Source organism: Oncorhynchus mykiss, unplaced genomic scaffold (assembly GCF_013265735.2).
Source record: "Oncorhynchus mykiss isolate Arlee unplaced genomic scaffold, USDA_OmykA_1.1 un_scaffold_250, whole genome shotgun sequence".
NCBI classification, from domain to species: Eukaryota; Metazoa; Chordata; class Actinopteri; order Salmoniformes; family Salmonidae; genus Oncorhynchus; species Oncorhynchus mykiss.
The window spans coordinates 42,017-56,860 of NW_023493709.1; the positions used below are offsets into that span (position 1 = coordinate 42,017).

Genomic DNA, 14,844 nt, shown 5'->3' on the forward strand with positions numbered 1-14,844 from the left:
AGAGAATAGATCTAGCTGGTCTGTCATAACATAATAGACAGTAGATCTAGCTGGTCTGTAATAAAATAATAGAGATTAGATCTAGCTGGTCTGTCATAATATAATAGAGGCAGTAGATCTAGCGTGTCTGTCATAATATAATAGAGACAGCAGATCTAGCTGGTCTGTCATAATATAATAGAGACAGTAGATTTAGCTGGTCTGTCATAATATAATAGAGACAGTAGATCTAGCTGGTCTGTCATAATATAATAGAGACAGTAGATCTAGCTGGTCTGTCATAATATAATAGAGACAGTAGATTTAGCTGGTCTGTCATAATATAATAGAGACAGTAGATCTAGCTGGTCTGTCATAATATAATAGAGACAGTAGATTTAGCTGGTCTGTCATAATATAATAGAGACAGTAGATTTAGCTGGTCTGTCATAATATAATAGAGGCTGTAGATCTAGCGTGTCTGTCAGCGCCGTGTGTATAGGTGGCAAGGAAGTCAGGCCCAGGAGAGTCGAAATAGAGTGTAAATGGAGTCTTTTAATAACTGTCCACAGAACATGCTCCATAACACTAAATAGTACAGACATGAAAAAACATGGGTACGAGGACCCGTCGCGCACCAATACAACAAATAAACAACTCTGACAATAAAACAATCTCTGACAAAGACATGAGGGGAAACAGAGCGTTAAATACACAACAGTTAATGAATGGGATTGAAAACAGGTGTGTGGGAAGACAAGACAAAAGACAAAATAATATAATAGAGACAGTAGATCTAGCTGGTGTTGATAATGGGATATGTAGGAGGGCGAGCCGGTCAAGGATCGATTCAGACAAGGTGGTCTATTGTATGACAAGTGACAGTTTAATTATGAGTAAAGATATCTGGTACAACGTATACGGGCCCATTTCATTCAGCTCATAAGGAACCAGCAGAAAAGAAGCCCCGCTAACAGTTTGCACGTCTCATATACAGAACAGAAAGTAGGTTGATTCTAGAAGATCGGGTTTTCGGGTTGGTTCAGGCTGAGGTGTAGTCTTCTTGGATTGGCCCTGTTGGGCCGTCCGTCATCCCTCTGAGTCTTGTCGTGCCGTTCCTTGTCACACAATGTTCAGCTAAAAAAGGAGATTAGGTGTGTGCGCTGGTTTCTGCAAGTCAAGGCTGTCTCTTCCTCCCAATGTGTGGGTGTATGTCTTATCTGTGTGTCCTCGGCAGTTAGTGTGTATAATGTGTGTGTGCTGTGTGTGTGGGTGTGGGAGCTATCCTGTATGGGACCTAACATGTTTTACTGTGAAAATACGTTGTCTCAGTTATAGCAATGTAATAGCAGTAGGCTGGTCACCTGCATAAGAAATAGCACTTCCTTACAAATCCCTCTCTTCACGTCTCCCCAGAGCCGTGACACAACCTAACTAGATCCAGACACAAAAAAAAAAACTTTTCCCAGAAGGAAAAGTTTTGTGATTCCCTCTCTTCACATCTCCTAAGAGATGTGACATAAACTAGGCTAACAATTACAAAGTTTAAAATACCTTCATGTTCTCCATTCGATCCCATTATGTACTAGATTGGCTACCAGCCACCTAGGAACTTGCAACCCTCATGTCAAAAGAGAACAACAGCTCATTGAAAAACAGAACAAAAGAAAATGATGTGAAATTTAAGCCCCCCCTTTTTGACACCCACCAGGGTGTCACTCATTATCCCTTATTTCAGCAGACATAGCATTTCATGAAAAGAAAAACAAAACCTAGTAGGCACTCTCAACCTCATCCTCAAATTCGGGCAGGTCATTAGCAAGCAGAGGAAACATCTGGGAAAGGGGGGAAGGGTCAATAGCTCTAGAGATAACCCTAGTGGTAAGGGAACGGATACATGGAATGCAACAGCATCCACAGAGAACCAAAATGGCCGCGAACACCGAAATGGAGACCAAAATGGAGGAGACCAGGGTTTTATATTTACCAAAGGCACTCATCCAGGAGTCCCACATTGAGGTATCAATCCCAGAATGAGATTTCATTTTACCATTAAGAGTCCTCAAACCTTCTAGGGCTACGGTCAAGCTTCCATCACTAGCAGTGTTATTAGGGATAAAAGTACAGCATTGTTCCCCAAACATAGAACAGACACCTCCTTTCTCAGCTAGGAGCATGTCAACTGCGATACGATTCTGGAAGGCCATAAGGCTGGTTGCAGCCAGTTGACCATGGACGGCTTCAAAACCTTGCTGTGTCCAGTTGCCCAATTTCTGAACATTAAAATGGATATAGTTAATTCGATCTACATTTTTGTTGATGGTACACCACCAGCAAATAGAAGATTCAATCCCAGCAGAAATCTGGTTAGCAAGTTTATACTCATCCGGGACCCCTCTGGGAACTCCTATGGCGTCTATGTACGTAGGGTCACCACCATCAGATCCAGCCATCCTCTTTTTCTTGGACGGGAAGGCATCCTTTTCAATTTGAGCCACCAACTCAGTCACACCTATTGGGTATACTGAAATGGGAAGAAGCAGAGAGACAAGAGCACAAAGACCAGTATAATTTTTAGGGAAACGCCCAAACAGCCGCTTACCACCGCACCACCACCAAACATCTGCTCTGGCGACAACTGTAAGGGGAGAATTAGGAAAGTAAGTAGCATTACACCAGTGGGGTGGGACAGTACCTAAATCTGGAGGTCCTCGGGTCATGTCCACACATGTGAAATTCCCTTCAGCAACATCTGAGGAGAAAATCGGTGCCTGTCTGCCCTTGACTAGTGGATAAACCTTGTCCCAGGAAGAACAGTTATGGGGTGGGTTATTAAATCTCATAACAGGGAAAACACAATTGTCAGGTAAGGCTGCAGGCACAATGCGAAGGAGAGGCCTAGCTCCCATACATACCACACAGTCAGTACGGGCCGCCTTTCCAGCTTCTTCAGTCAGTAGTAACCAATTATTGGAGAAACCTGAGACTCCAGACGTCATAAGGATGGAATCATCTACTGTAGGCGGATTCAATCCGGACGAGATGATAATAGGCCCCAATCTAGGATCCGAAGTGGATACCACCTGTCGCTTAGAAAGAACAGCTTGAGGGGTGGTTATGTTAGTAAAACAAATCTTAAGATGCCAATAGACTCTCTGCTCTTCCCATGGTGCCAATAAGAAGGGGGTACAGCCGATATCACCTTCCCTGTGTTTGATTACCAATTTCAAACCAGTTGTAACTTTAGTTAACGTCAACCTGCTCCGCCACAGGAGTGCCATCTGATGCACTGTCCAGCTAGACCAGTCAGGACCAGTCTCTGCCACTAAATTCTTCCACGTCCATTTATCATGTACCACACTGATCTAGACCAACTGATTGCATGAGTACCATAACCGCCACCTGGGCTTCCAATAACACCCCAGGTAAGTATAACAGTGGTAGTAGCGTTAGGCGGGATACACAGAGTAGCTGACCTAATCAATTCTGCAGTACACTCAAAGTCATTATTCTGAACTTGACGTTTAGACAGAACATGCGTATCCGAGAATATTGAAGCATTGGTGATGTTTAGCTGGGTAGTCTGTTCCTGGTCAGTGATTATACGCTGGGCTGTCCATATCATTACTCCCAATGTCAAAACAACATTGACTATAATTAGGACAAACAATGGGCCAGAACAACCCAGTCTTTCCCATGGTCTCCTAGCCCTTCTAGCCCATGGTGCTACTCTAGTGTCCCTATCATCTGAGGATGGGAGTCTCCTCCACATGATCAGACGGGAGGGATGTCAGAATTTGAATTCGAATTGGATGTGAGTAAATCACTTCTTACTTCAGCCAGAGTTCTGGCAGGGGTTGGGGCTGGTGTACAATGTGTCAGGTGGTGCCAAGGTGCGCCTGATTTACCTTTGACCTGGACTGAGTGTGACGTAACCTCCTTCACTTCGTACGGTCCAGTCCACCTGGGATCAGCCCACTTTCTCTTGTGGACCTTGATCCTTACCCAGTCCCCAACTTTTACCCTTGGTTGTTCCGGGACGTCAGTCAGCTCCCTCTCTGCGACACGGTGTATCTGTTTGGAGAGAGCTGCAGACAATACCGTCAATACCGTCAATTTCTTCACATAGTCAGACATCCCTATTTGGTGCACATCAAGAGGGGGCATATGACCTCCCTCTCTTGGTGGCCCTGGCATTACTCTACCTGTCATTATTTCATGGGGTGAAAGATGTGTCCCTGCACCTGGTGAGGACCTCATGGCCATCAGTGCCAGGGGCAGGGCTTCCACCCAGGTCAATTTGGTCCCTGCACACACTTTAGCTATCTTAGCTTTCAGATTTTGATTACAGCGTTCCACAAGGCCCTGCGACTGCGGCTTATACACTGAGCCAAACTTGTGTGTAATGCCAAACCTCTCCTCCACCTGTCTTAGGTGCTGATTTGAGAAGTGGGACCCATTGTCGGACCTGATTTGTCGAGGAACCCCATACCTAGGTATAAGTTCCGTTTGTAGCCACTTAATGACTGACTTCGCATCCTCCTTTGCTGTAGGAATGGCCTCTACCCACTTAGAGAATCTGTCTACCATTACTAGCAAATATCTCTTTCCTCCCTTCACCTGATCCGCTCCCATGTCTGTAAAATCTATGCTGATGTCTTGGAAACAGGCATTGGGTACCGGATAGTGACCCATTGGTGTTTGGTAAGGTTTCTTTGGATTGTGACTTCCACAGATGGCACAACTGTCACAGAACAAATCTGTCATTTCTTTCATGTATGGATGCCACCATACGTAGGAGACTCTCTGTAGAGTCTTCAGTTTCCCTTCGTGTGTTGGTCCATGTGCTTCTCTGATTAGTTCAGGACAGAGGTTTGCAGGGGCCACTAGTCTGCCATCATGGCATCGCCACAGTTCATCAGGACCTTTCGTCGCTCCCCTCTGTCCCCACACTGAGTGTTCATATGGTCCGGCTGCTTGTTGTAGTTCTTTGATGTGTTGGTTAGTCAATTCAGTCCTAGGTGGACTGATTTGGAGAACCATTTGTCTGGGAGTGTATCCTCCTGCTTTCTTAGCTGCCTGGTCTGCAGCATCATTTCCCTTGCTGATCTTGGAGTTCAATATCTGATGGCCCTTGCATTTCATTATGGCCACTTTTTCAGGAAGTGATACAGCAGCAATCAGACGCTCCATCTGGGTCTTGTGCTTGATTGGTAGATTTCCAGTAGTGGTAAAGTTTTGTCTGACCCATTGTGGTCCATCGATGTGTACTGCTCCATGAGCATACGCTGAGTCAGTGTATATGTTGACCTTTTTCCCTTTGGCCAGTGTTAATGCTTGGGTGAGTCCAATTATCTCTGCCAATTGGGCTGATGCGGGCTGAGGTATTATACCTGATTCCAGGGTGGTGTGAGCTCCATCCACAGTCTGTTGTACTACTGCGTATGCTGCTATGTTGCCTTCTTCTCCTCTGTAACAACACCCGTCAGTGTACAGCCATAGGTCTGCAGTCAATATGGGTTCATTTTCCAGGTCTGGTCTGAGTTTAAGTTCTTGAGCAGCTCTTTCTGCGCAGACGTGGGTCATTCCTTCTTCCGCATTAAGGGCATCAGCCATGTTCTTGTCTGTGTTGACAAACGTGATGTGTGACTGTGTACATTTGTTCTGAATTTTGTTTTTTCTCTCTGCACTGAAGGTGAATTCCTTCGCCATCAAGTACACACCATGGTGGGTGTGGATCTCCATTTTGTGGCACATTACGAGGTGAGCAGTTTTTTCAATGGCTTTAGCAACAGCTGCAACGTATCTTGAGCATGTGGTTTGCCCCATTTCAATGTGATCCAATTTTGAGGAGTGGTACATCAGGACTCTTCTCTCCCCCTCATGTTTCTGGAAAAGAACGGATGACGTGAATCCTTCTTTTTCAGAAACATCCAAATGGAAAGTCTTGCCATAGTCAGGTGCAGTGAGAGCTGCAGCCACAGCCAAGTCTGTTTTCAACTGGCCAAATGCAGCAGAGGCCTCAGGTGACCAGATAAGAGGAGCATGAAGGTTTCTTGAGCCTGCATGTCTGACTATTTCCCTCAGTGGTTCAGTCCTGGCAGTGTAGTCAGGAATGTGTGTACGGCTGTACCCCGTCAAACCCAAAAACGAGAGCATACCAGCGACTGTGGTTGGTCTGGGATGCTGAAGAATGGAGCTTCTGTGTGAAGTAGAGAGTCCAGCTCCGTCTCCTGAGATTTCTCTACCCAAAAAGAGTACTGTCCTTCTGCACATCTGGACTTTTGATTTCTTGACCTTGTACCCTTTGCTAGCCAAAAAGTCCAGCAGGACTTTGGTGATTTCTAAGCACAGGTCCGAAGTGGGGGCTCCCAGGAGGAGATCGTCAACGTATTGGATGAGTACCGTGCCTTCCGGAAGGGTGAGTTCTCCCAAGTGTTTTTTCAGGATGTAATTGAAAATTCCGGGGGAACAACGGTAGCCCTGGGGAAGCACAGAATACGTGTACTGCTGGTTTTCGTAAGTGAATGCAAACAGAGGCTGAGACCCCTCATCCAGAGGAACGCTAAAGAAAGCATTAGCAAGGTCCACGACAGTGAAATATTGGTGTTTCGGCGACAGATTGCTCAGGGTGATGTGTGGATCAGGAACAGGTAGGTCAACCCCCAAAGTAGCTTCATTGATAGCTCTGAAGTCTTGTACCATCCTGTAGGTTTCACCATCTGCCTTCAGAACAGGCAGAATTGGGGTGTTCCATGGAGATTGAGTTCGGTAAATGCAGTTAGCTCCCAATAGCCCCTCAATAGTGGGGCGAATCCCCTCTACCTGCTCAGGCTTGAGACGATATTGGGGTCTGTAGATTGGAGGTTGAGACGGATCCAACAGGGTGATGGCAACTGGGGTAACTTGTAGTTTTCCCACATCGAAAGGTGAGGTACTCCAGATAGATTTGTCAATGGAATCCAGCAGTGCTGTAGACGATGGGTGATCTGAATAGGGTTTACCATGGTGCCTGGGTAGGGCAAGACGCTCAGGCTTACAGGTTTCTTCCGTGTCTACCATTGTTAGTCTCCACATGTCTTCAGTAGTAGCTTTCATCAACCCTGGTGTGGAGGTAGGTGCCCATTGGAGTTTTGATGCTCGACGTATCATAGGACCCAGGCTTCTGGCTTCATGTCCATTCCCCACTGCCAGTGTCACATGGGGTGATGAGTCAGGCCCCAACAGATACCAGGGCTTCAGATGAGAAGGTAAAATCACAGGGGCAGCTACCCCCTCTGGTCCACAAACAATTGAGACACACCTAATGGTTGGGGTTTAAGGCATCATGTTTTCATCCCAATCATCAGTGTAAGGTGTATTTTCATCCTCAGTTACATTGAGAGTACAGTGTAACTCAGCTTGGGGAGTCTTGTAAGGATGTAGAGTATAGATAAGCTTTCTTCACAAGTTAAACTGGAACTGTATCTCCGGGGTGGAGGGTCCATTTTCCAGGCATTTTAGCCATTAGATTTCCTGGGTCAGAGACAGTGGGGGAGTCGGTAAAATGGGAAGCATTAACACTCTTCCCGTTGGCGTAGGTCTGACTGACACTTCAACTCCGTTTTCGGTGAGACAGATGTAACACCCCATTTTACAGAGTAGGTCTCTCCCCAACAGATTAATGGGACAATTAGGACAGTATAGAAATTGGTGCCTCAGCTTTGAAGGTCCCCACTGGAAAAGGAGAGGTTCAGTTTTGTGTTGTGTTTCCGGTCTTCCCGACACCCCCACCACCTGTATGGAATCAGTAGACAAAGGCTGAGGAGATCTGATCGCAGAATATGTACATCCGGTGTCCACAAGAAATTGATGAGTGACACCTCCTACTTCACACGTGACAGTAGGCTCCGTATATACAGAAAAATGTTGACCTCCGCCTCGTCAGGTGGTGGTGGGCACCTTCATTCCCATGGAGGGTATGCTTCAGACATTCCCTGGAATGGTACTGGAGGTGCTGGTTGTCCTGGGTGGTTGTACACAGGTTGTGGATAGGCGGGTCCTGGTGGTGGTGGTGGTGGTGGTCCCGTCATTCGAGGTGCACCCCTTCCCCTAGGGCCGTATCCTCTTCCTCTGTTCATTATGAACTGCTGTTGTTGAGGCGTCAATGGGTACGGGCAGTATTTGGCAAAATGTCCAATTTGGTGACAATTGTGACATTGGCCAGTAGGTCTCAATCCCCACTGCGGATTTGATTGGGGGCTGTAGTATGTTGTAGTAGGTCCTCTGGGTGTGAAGCCTTGGGCAGGATAGGCCTGAGGTGGGTAAGATATTGGGGAAGCAGCGTAGGCTACAGAGGTTGGTGTGCTAACTGGAGCTGCCCCCGCCATCATTTGTTTCACGGTAGCTTCCACCACTTGTGGAATGATTTGGTCCTCAGCCAACATCTGCTTCTTTGGCTGTGCTGCCTTTTGGGCCTCTTTAAGCTGTATCTTCAGCAGTTGTACCTGTAGAGCTTTCACCTCTGTGTCCGCAGCTCCTGTATCCTTGCAGTGCTGGGTGATATGGTGGTGCACATGGGAGTTGAATTGGGTTAGTGGCATGGCACATAGCCCGACTGTGTTTCGCAATTTAGTCTTTACAGTTCCCGGTGTCCCATTCACCACCATTTCTTTCCACATAGCCATGGAGGTTTCTGAGTGGTCGAACGGTTCTCCATGCACTGACCTCCATGTTGTCTTAGCCCTATCCAGATATTCGGCTGCCTGTTCTCCTGCATGCATGGTGAAAGATGATAGTGCAGCAAAATTCTTCTCGGTGGGGTAGGCTCTTCTGAGTTCTGCCCATAGTTGAGTGCGATACTTCTCTGGTGGAGTGGCACCTGGGTGGGTCCCCAGACCAGCGGTATTTATCAATACATTCATGGTGGTGTGATCGGTTGCTCTTGCCAACAACGCTTTCATGTCTCCGAGTGCCAGCCGGAATCCTGATGTGAGGGTCTGTAACTGTAGTAGCCAAGCTGATGCTCCTCCGTGGAGACTAGGAAGTTGTTCCATTATGGCGGTGAGGTCTTGCATTTTCCATGGCACATATTCTTCGGTTTTTTTGTTCTCACTCAGTCTCAGAGGCATTTGTAGTTCTTGTTCTCTTCTTAGTTGATTTTTGTCTTGTATGCGTTTAGACCTCCTAGGTGCCGGTCTCGGCGGTATCTGTCCATGCAGGTCTTCAACATCTCCCAAGTAATACACATTCAGTTGCCATGGTCCACCCTTTCCGGTTGCATGTCTGTGTTCCGCATTAAGTTGTAGGGCAGCTTGCCATACTTCATCAGTTGTCACTCTTTCTAGCTCATCTTCGTCCTCTTCCTCAGGCTCGTTGTGTGAATAGGTATATTCACGTTGGACATCCACTTCAGGACAGGAATGCTCATGCTCCCCACTGTAGACAGTAGTTCCCCTGGTTCTTTCGTTCAGGTGGGATCTGGCTGACCCAACACTTCGAGATGCAGGGGATCTGATGGAGTCTGGTAGCTCTCTGAACTGAATGGAAGGCTTTGACTGAAAGGAGTGAGACGTGAGTGTCTGATAACTTGATGGCTGCAGTAGGCTGGTGTTCATTAAGGGTTCTTGGGAAAATTTGAGTGACTTACATGAGTCACGGCTCCTTTCTCCCACAGTTACCTGTCCTTCTCCACATTCTTGTAGGCTTCGACCCCCATGGGGTGTGGACACCAATCCGCCTTCTAGAGAGCAGGGGGTGGAGGGTTGTCCTACCTCCTCACAGTCTATATAGCCTCCAGTCAAATGCATTGACACCTGTCCCTGTAGCAGGCCTTCCTCGATGTGGAGAACTGGTGCCTGGATGGAGGGGGCTGAGGGAGCTTGGGTTGTCAATGAATATGGTGGTGGTTGAGTGACCTCTTCTGGTAGCTTCGGGTATAAACGTGGCACAGGAGTGGGGGAGACTGCTGCAGGGGCCAATTTGACTTCGTCACTCCCCTGTGTCGCCTCCATTGATGACTCCGCCTCCGCCCCAGCCACTACCCCCATCACTTCCGGTTTTTTGTTCAGTTGTGCTCTACGGGTCTCCTCGATAGCCCAAGTGCCTATTCTCAATTCAGCTTCTGCTTTCTCTCTCTGTTTAGTCCCTTCCTTCTTGAATACATGCAATTTGTTCTGTTCTATCTCCCTGTCTTTAGCTTCCTGTAATGCTTCACGCAACTCGCCTTCCATTGTGCTAAGCTGGACCCTATTTGGCGTTCCCCCTACTAAATAACCTGCCTGTGTCCACTTCAACTTCAACCCTTCCCAAACCTTCTTTATTGACTTCCACTGTTCCTTTCCTCCTGACCTATCTTGCATACGTTGATCTAGAAAATCATTGAATTTTAATTTTGGAGGTTGCGGAGTCGCCATTTTAGTTTAATAATATTTACGTGTTTTTTGGAAATATTTTGTACACTCTCTGGACATACTTAGCCCGTCACTGGCTCGTGCCAGTGATGTATTCTTAGGAGACACTATTACTCGTACTCTGTCTTAACTCAGAGCCTCTCCGTCATATATCCAGAATTTTCGGCAATAATGTTTTAATGATTAAACACGAGCCCCCAATTCAGGAAATGATCTTCAACATTAATGTTTTAACAATTTGGATAATATATATATATATTTTTTTTTTGAATTTAGGAAATACTTTTTCCACAATAATTTTAAATATTGGTAATGATATCAGGGACTTGTGAAACGGCGTTTACATTTAGTCTATAGTCAACACACAAATATTCTTACATGGACATAGTCTTAAACAAAATTGATCAATTAGAACATCTTATTCTATGACATCACACATTAGTACATTTATCACATTAATTCTGGCCACAACACAAAGCGGACTTTTCAGTCCAACATACATTAATCTATTGTAGACACCTCACCGGACACAGCCGGCTATTGGATTTTAACCTCACCGGACACAGCCTGGCTATTGGTTATCACTACGCCTAATTGGAGTTTCTATATACTACTTTTGCAGACGCCCGACCGGTCACTAACCGGACTATCGGTAGCAACTCTGGTCACGTCCTTTTTCAGACGCCCGACCGGTCACCAGCCGGACAATCGGTAGCAACTCTGGTCACGTCTATGTTCAATTATAGATCACCTTACCGGACTCAAGCCGGACCGGTCACTAGCCGGACTATCAGTAGCACTCTATATTGACTATTTTATCCCTTACCGGTGTCTGCCACCGGACCGTTCGCAAGCCGGACTATCAGAATATTCTACGTTGTAAGTTAATTTAGGTCTACTTCTACTTATCCCTTACCGGTGTCTGCCACCGGACCGTTCTCAAGCCGGACTATCGGAATATTCTAATTACTACTTATCCCTTACCGGTGTCTGCCACCGGACCGTTCTCAAGCCGGACTATCGGGATATTCTAATTACCACATATGTTTACTTCACTGTCAATTTCAAGTCCATTATTTATGTAAAATTTACACAAAAATTCTTACCCACACTCGGTACTACTGATCGTAATTTGGTATGACTATTCGACAATATGCAAAGTTTGATAAAACAGGTTTTGCTTACCTTATTTTGTGGTCGACCAGAGATCAGTTTCCCGAGTTGAGCAGAATTGTTGTCCACCCCCGAATGGTTTTCACCTGTCCTCCGGGAACCGTCCTTTCACCAACTCGCCCCCTCACACCCACATCAACCACTCTGGACTGGGTCGTTAGTAAACCATCTCTCTGCTACCAAGATTCTGTTGATAATGGGATATGTAGGAGGGCGAGCCGGTCAAGGATCGATTCAGACAAGGTGGTCTATTGTATGACAAGTGACAGTTTAATTATGAGTAAAGATATCTGGTACAACGTATACGGGCCCATTTCATTCAGCTCATAAGGAACCAGCAGAAAAGAAGCCCCGCTAACAGTTTGCACATGTCTCATATACAGAACAGAAAGTAGGTTGATTCTAGAAGATCGGGTCTTCGGGTTGGTTCAGGCTGAGGTGTAGTCTTCTTGGATTGGCCCTGTTGGGCCGTCCGTCATCCCTCTGAGTCTTGTCGTGCCGTTCCTTGTCACACAATGTTCAGCTAAAAAAGGAGATTAGGTGTGTGCGCTGGTTTCTGCAAGTCAAGGCTGTCTCTTCCTCCCAATGTGTGGGTGTATGTCTTATCTGTGTGTCCTCGGCAGTTAGTGTGTATAATGTGTGTGTGCTGTGTGTGTGGGTGTGGGAGCTATCCTGTATGGGACCTAACATGTTTTACTGTGAAAATACGTTGTCTCAGTTATAGCAATGTAATAGCAGTAGGCTGGTCACCTGCATAAGAAATAGCACTTCCTTACACTGGTCTGTCATAATATAATAGTGACATTAGATCAGGCGGGTCTGTCATAATATAATAGAGACAGTAGATCTAGCTGATCTGTCATAATATAAAAGAGAACGTAGATCTAGGTGATCTGTCATAATGTAATAGAGACATTAGATCTAGCTGGTCTGTCATAATATAATAGAGGCAGTAGATCTAGCGTGTCTGTCATAATATAATAGAGACAGTAGATCTAGCTGGTCTGTCATAATATAATAGAGACAGTAGATTTAGCTGGTCTGTCATAATATAATAGAGACAGTAGAGACAGTTAATCTAGCTGGTCTGTCATATTATAATAGAGACAGTAGATCTAGCTGGTCTGTCATAATATAATAGAGAATGTAGATCTAGCTGGTCTGTCATATTATAATAGAGACAGTAGATCGAGCTGGTCTGTCATAATTTAATAGGGACAGTAGATCTAGCTGGTCTGTAATAATATAATAGAGAGAATAGATCTAGCTGATCTGTCATAATTTAATAGGGACAGTAGATCTAGCTGGTCTGTAATAATATAATAGAGAGAATAGATCTAGCTGGTCTGTCATAATATAATAGAGACAGTAGATCTAGCTGGTCTGTCACAATATAACAGTGTCATTAGATCAGGCGGGTCTGTCATAACATAATAGAGACAGTAGATCTAGCTGGTCTGTCACAATATAACAGTGTCATTAGATCAGGCGGGTCTGTCATAACATAATAGAGACAGTAGATCTAGCTGGTGTGTCATAATATAATAGAGGCAGTAGATCTAGCGTGTCTGTCATAATATAATAGAGACAGTAGATCTAGCTGGTCTGTCATAATTTAATAGAGACAGTAGATTTAGCTGGTCTGTCATAATATAATAGAGACAGTAGATTTAGCTGGTTTGTCATAATATAATAGAGACAGTAGATTTAGCTGGTCTGTCATAATATAATAGAGACAGTAGAGACAGTTAATCTAGCTGGTCTGTCATATTATAATAGAGACAGTAGATCTAGCTGGTCTGTCATAATATAATAGAGAATATAGATCTAGCTGGTCTGTCATAAAATAATAGAGAATGTAGATCTAGCTGGTCTGTCATAATATAATAGAGACAGTAGATCGAGCTGGTCTGTCATAATTTAATAGGGACAGCAGATCTAGCTGGTCTGTCATAATATAATAGAGAGAATAGATCTAGCTGATCTGTCATAATTTAATAGGGACAGTAGATCTAGCTGGTCTGTAATAATATAATAGAGAGAATAGATCTAGCTGGTCTGTCATAATATAATAGAGACAGTAGATCTAGCTGGTCTGTCACAATATAACAGTGTCATTAGATCAGGCGGGTCTGTCATAACATAATAGAGACAGTAGATCTAGCTGGTCTGTCACAATATAACAGTGTCATTAGATCAGGCGGGTCTGTCATAACATAATAGAGACAGTAGATCAAGTTGGTGTGTCATAATATAATAGAGGCAGTAGATCTAGCGTGTCTGTCAAAATATAATAGAGACAGTAGATCTAGCTGGTCTGTCATAATTTAATAGAGACAGTAGATTTAGCTGGTCTGTCATAATATAATAGAGACAGTAGAGACAGTTAATCTAATTGGTCTGTCATATTATAATAGAGACAGTAGATCTAGCTGGTCTGTCATAATATAATAGAGAATATAGATCTAGCTAGTCTGTCATAAAATAATAGAGAATGTAGATCTAGCTGGTCTGTCATAATATAATAGAGACAGTAGATCGAGCTGGTCTGTCATAATTTAATAGGGACAGCAGATCTAGCTGGTCTGTCATAATATAATAGAGATAGTAGATCTAGCGGGTCTGTCATAATATAACAGTGTCATTAGATCAGGCGGGTCTGTCATAACATAATAGAGACAGTAGATCTAGCTGGTGTGTCATAATATAATAGAGGCAGTAGATCTAGCATGTCTGTCATAATATAATAGAGACAGTAGATCTAGCTGGTCTGTCATAATATAATAGAGACAGTAGATTTAGCTGGTCTGTCATAATATAATAGAGGCAGTAGATCTAGCGTGTCTGTCATAATATAATAGAGACAGTAGATCTAGCTGGTCTGTCATAATATCATAGAGACAGTAGATTTAGCTGGTCTGTCATAATATAATAGAGACAGTAGATTTAGCTGGTTTGTCATAATATAATAGAGACAGTAGATTTAGCTGGTCTGTCATAATATAATAGAGACGGTAGAGACAGTTAATCTAGCTGGTCTGTCATATTATAATAGAGACAGTAGATCTAGCTGGTCTGTCATAATATAATAGAGAATGTAGATCTAGCTGGTCTGTCATATTATAATAGAGACAGTAGATCGAGCTGGTCTGTCATAATTTAATAGGGACAGTAGATCTAGCTGGTCTGTAATAATATAATAGAGAGAATAGATCTAGCTGATCTGTCATAATTTAATAGGGGCAGTAGATCTAGCTGGTCTGTAATAATATAATAGAGAGAATAGATCTAGCTGGTCTGT

At 44.4% G+C, this 14,844-nt stretch overlaps 1 protein-coding gene across 1 annotated transcript; it reads right to left on the reverse strand.

Annotated features, from left to right (window-relative positions):
- Positions 1 to 2,361: 2,361 nt before the first annotated feature.
- LOC118948722 lies at positions 2,362 to 7,056 on the reverse strand (the record flags this gene model as incomplete). The annotated part of the gene is made up of 3 exons (XM_036973454.1): positions 3,985 to 7,056; positions 2,590 to 2,617; positions 2,362 to 2,503 (listed from the first exon to the last, which is right to left on the reverse strand). Coding segments are annotated over exons 1-3 (3,242 nt in total), but the record flags the coding sequence as incomplete, so codon positions are not given.
- Positions 7,057 to 14,844: the final 7,788 nt, after the last annotated feature.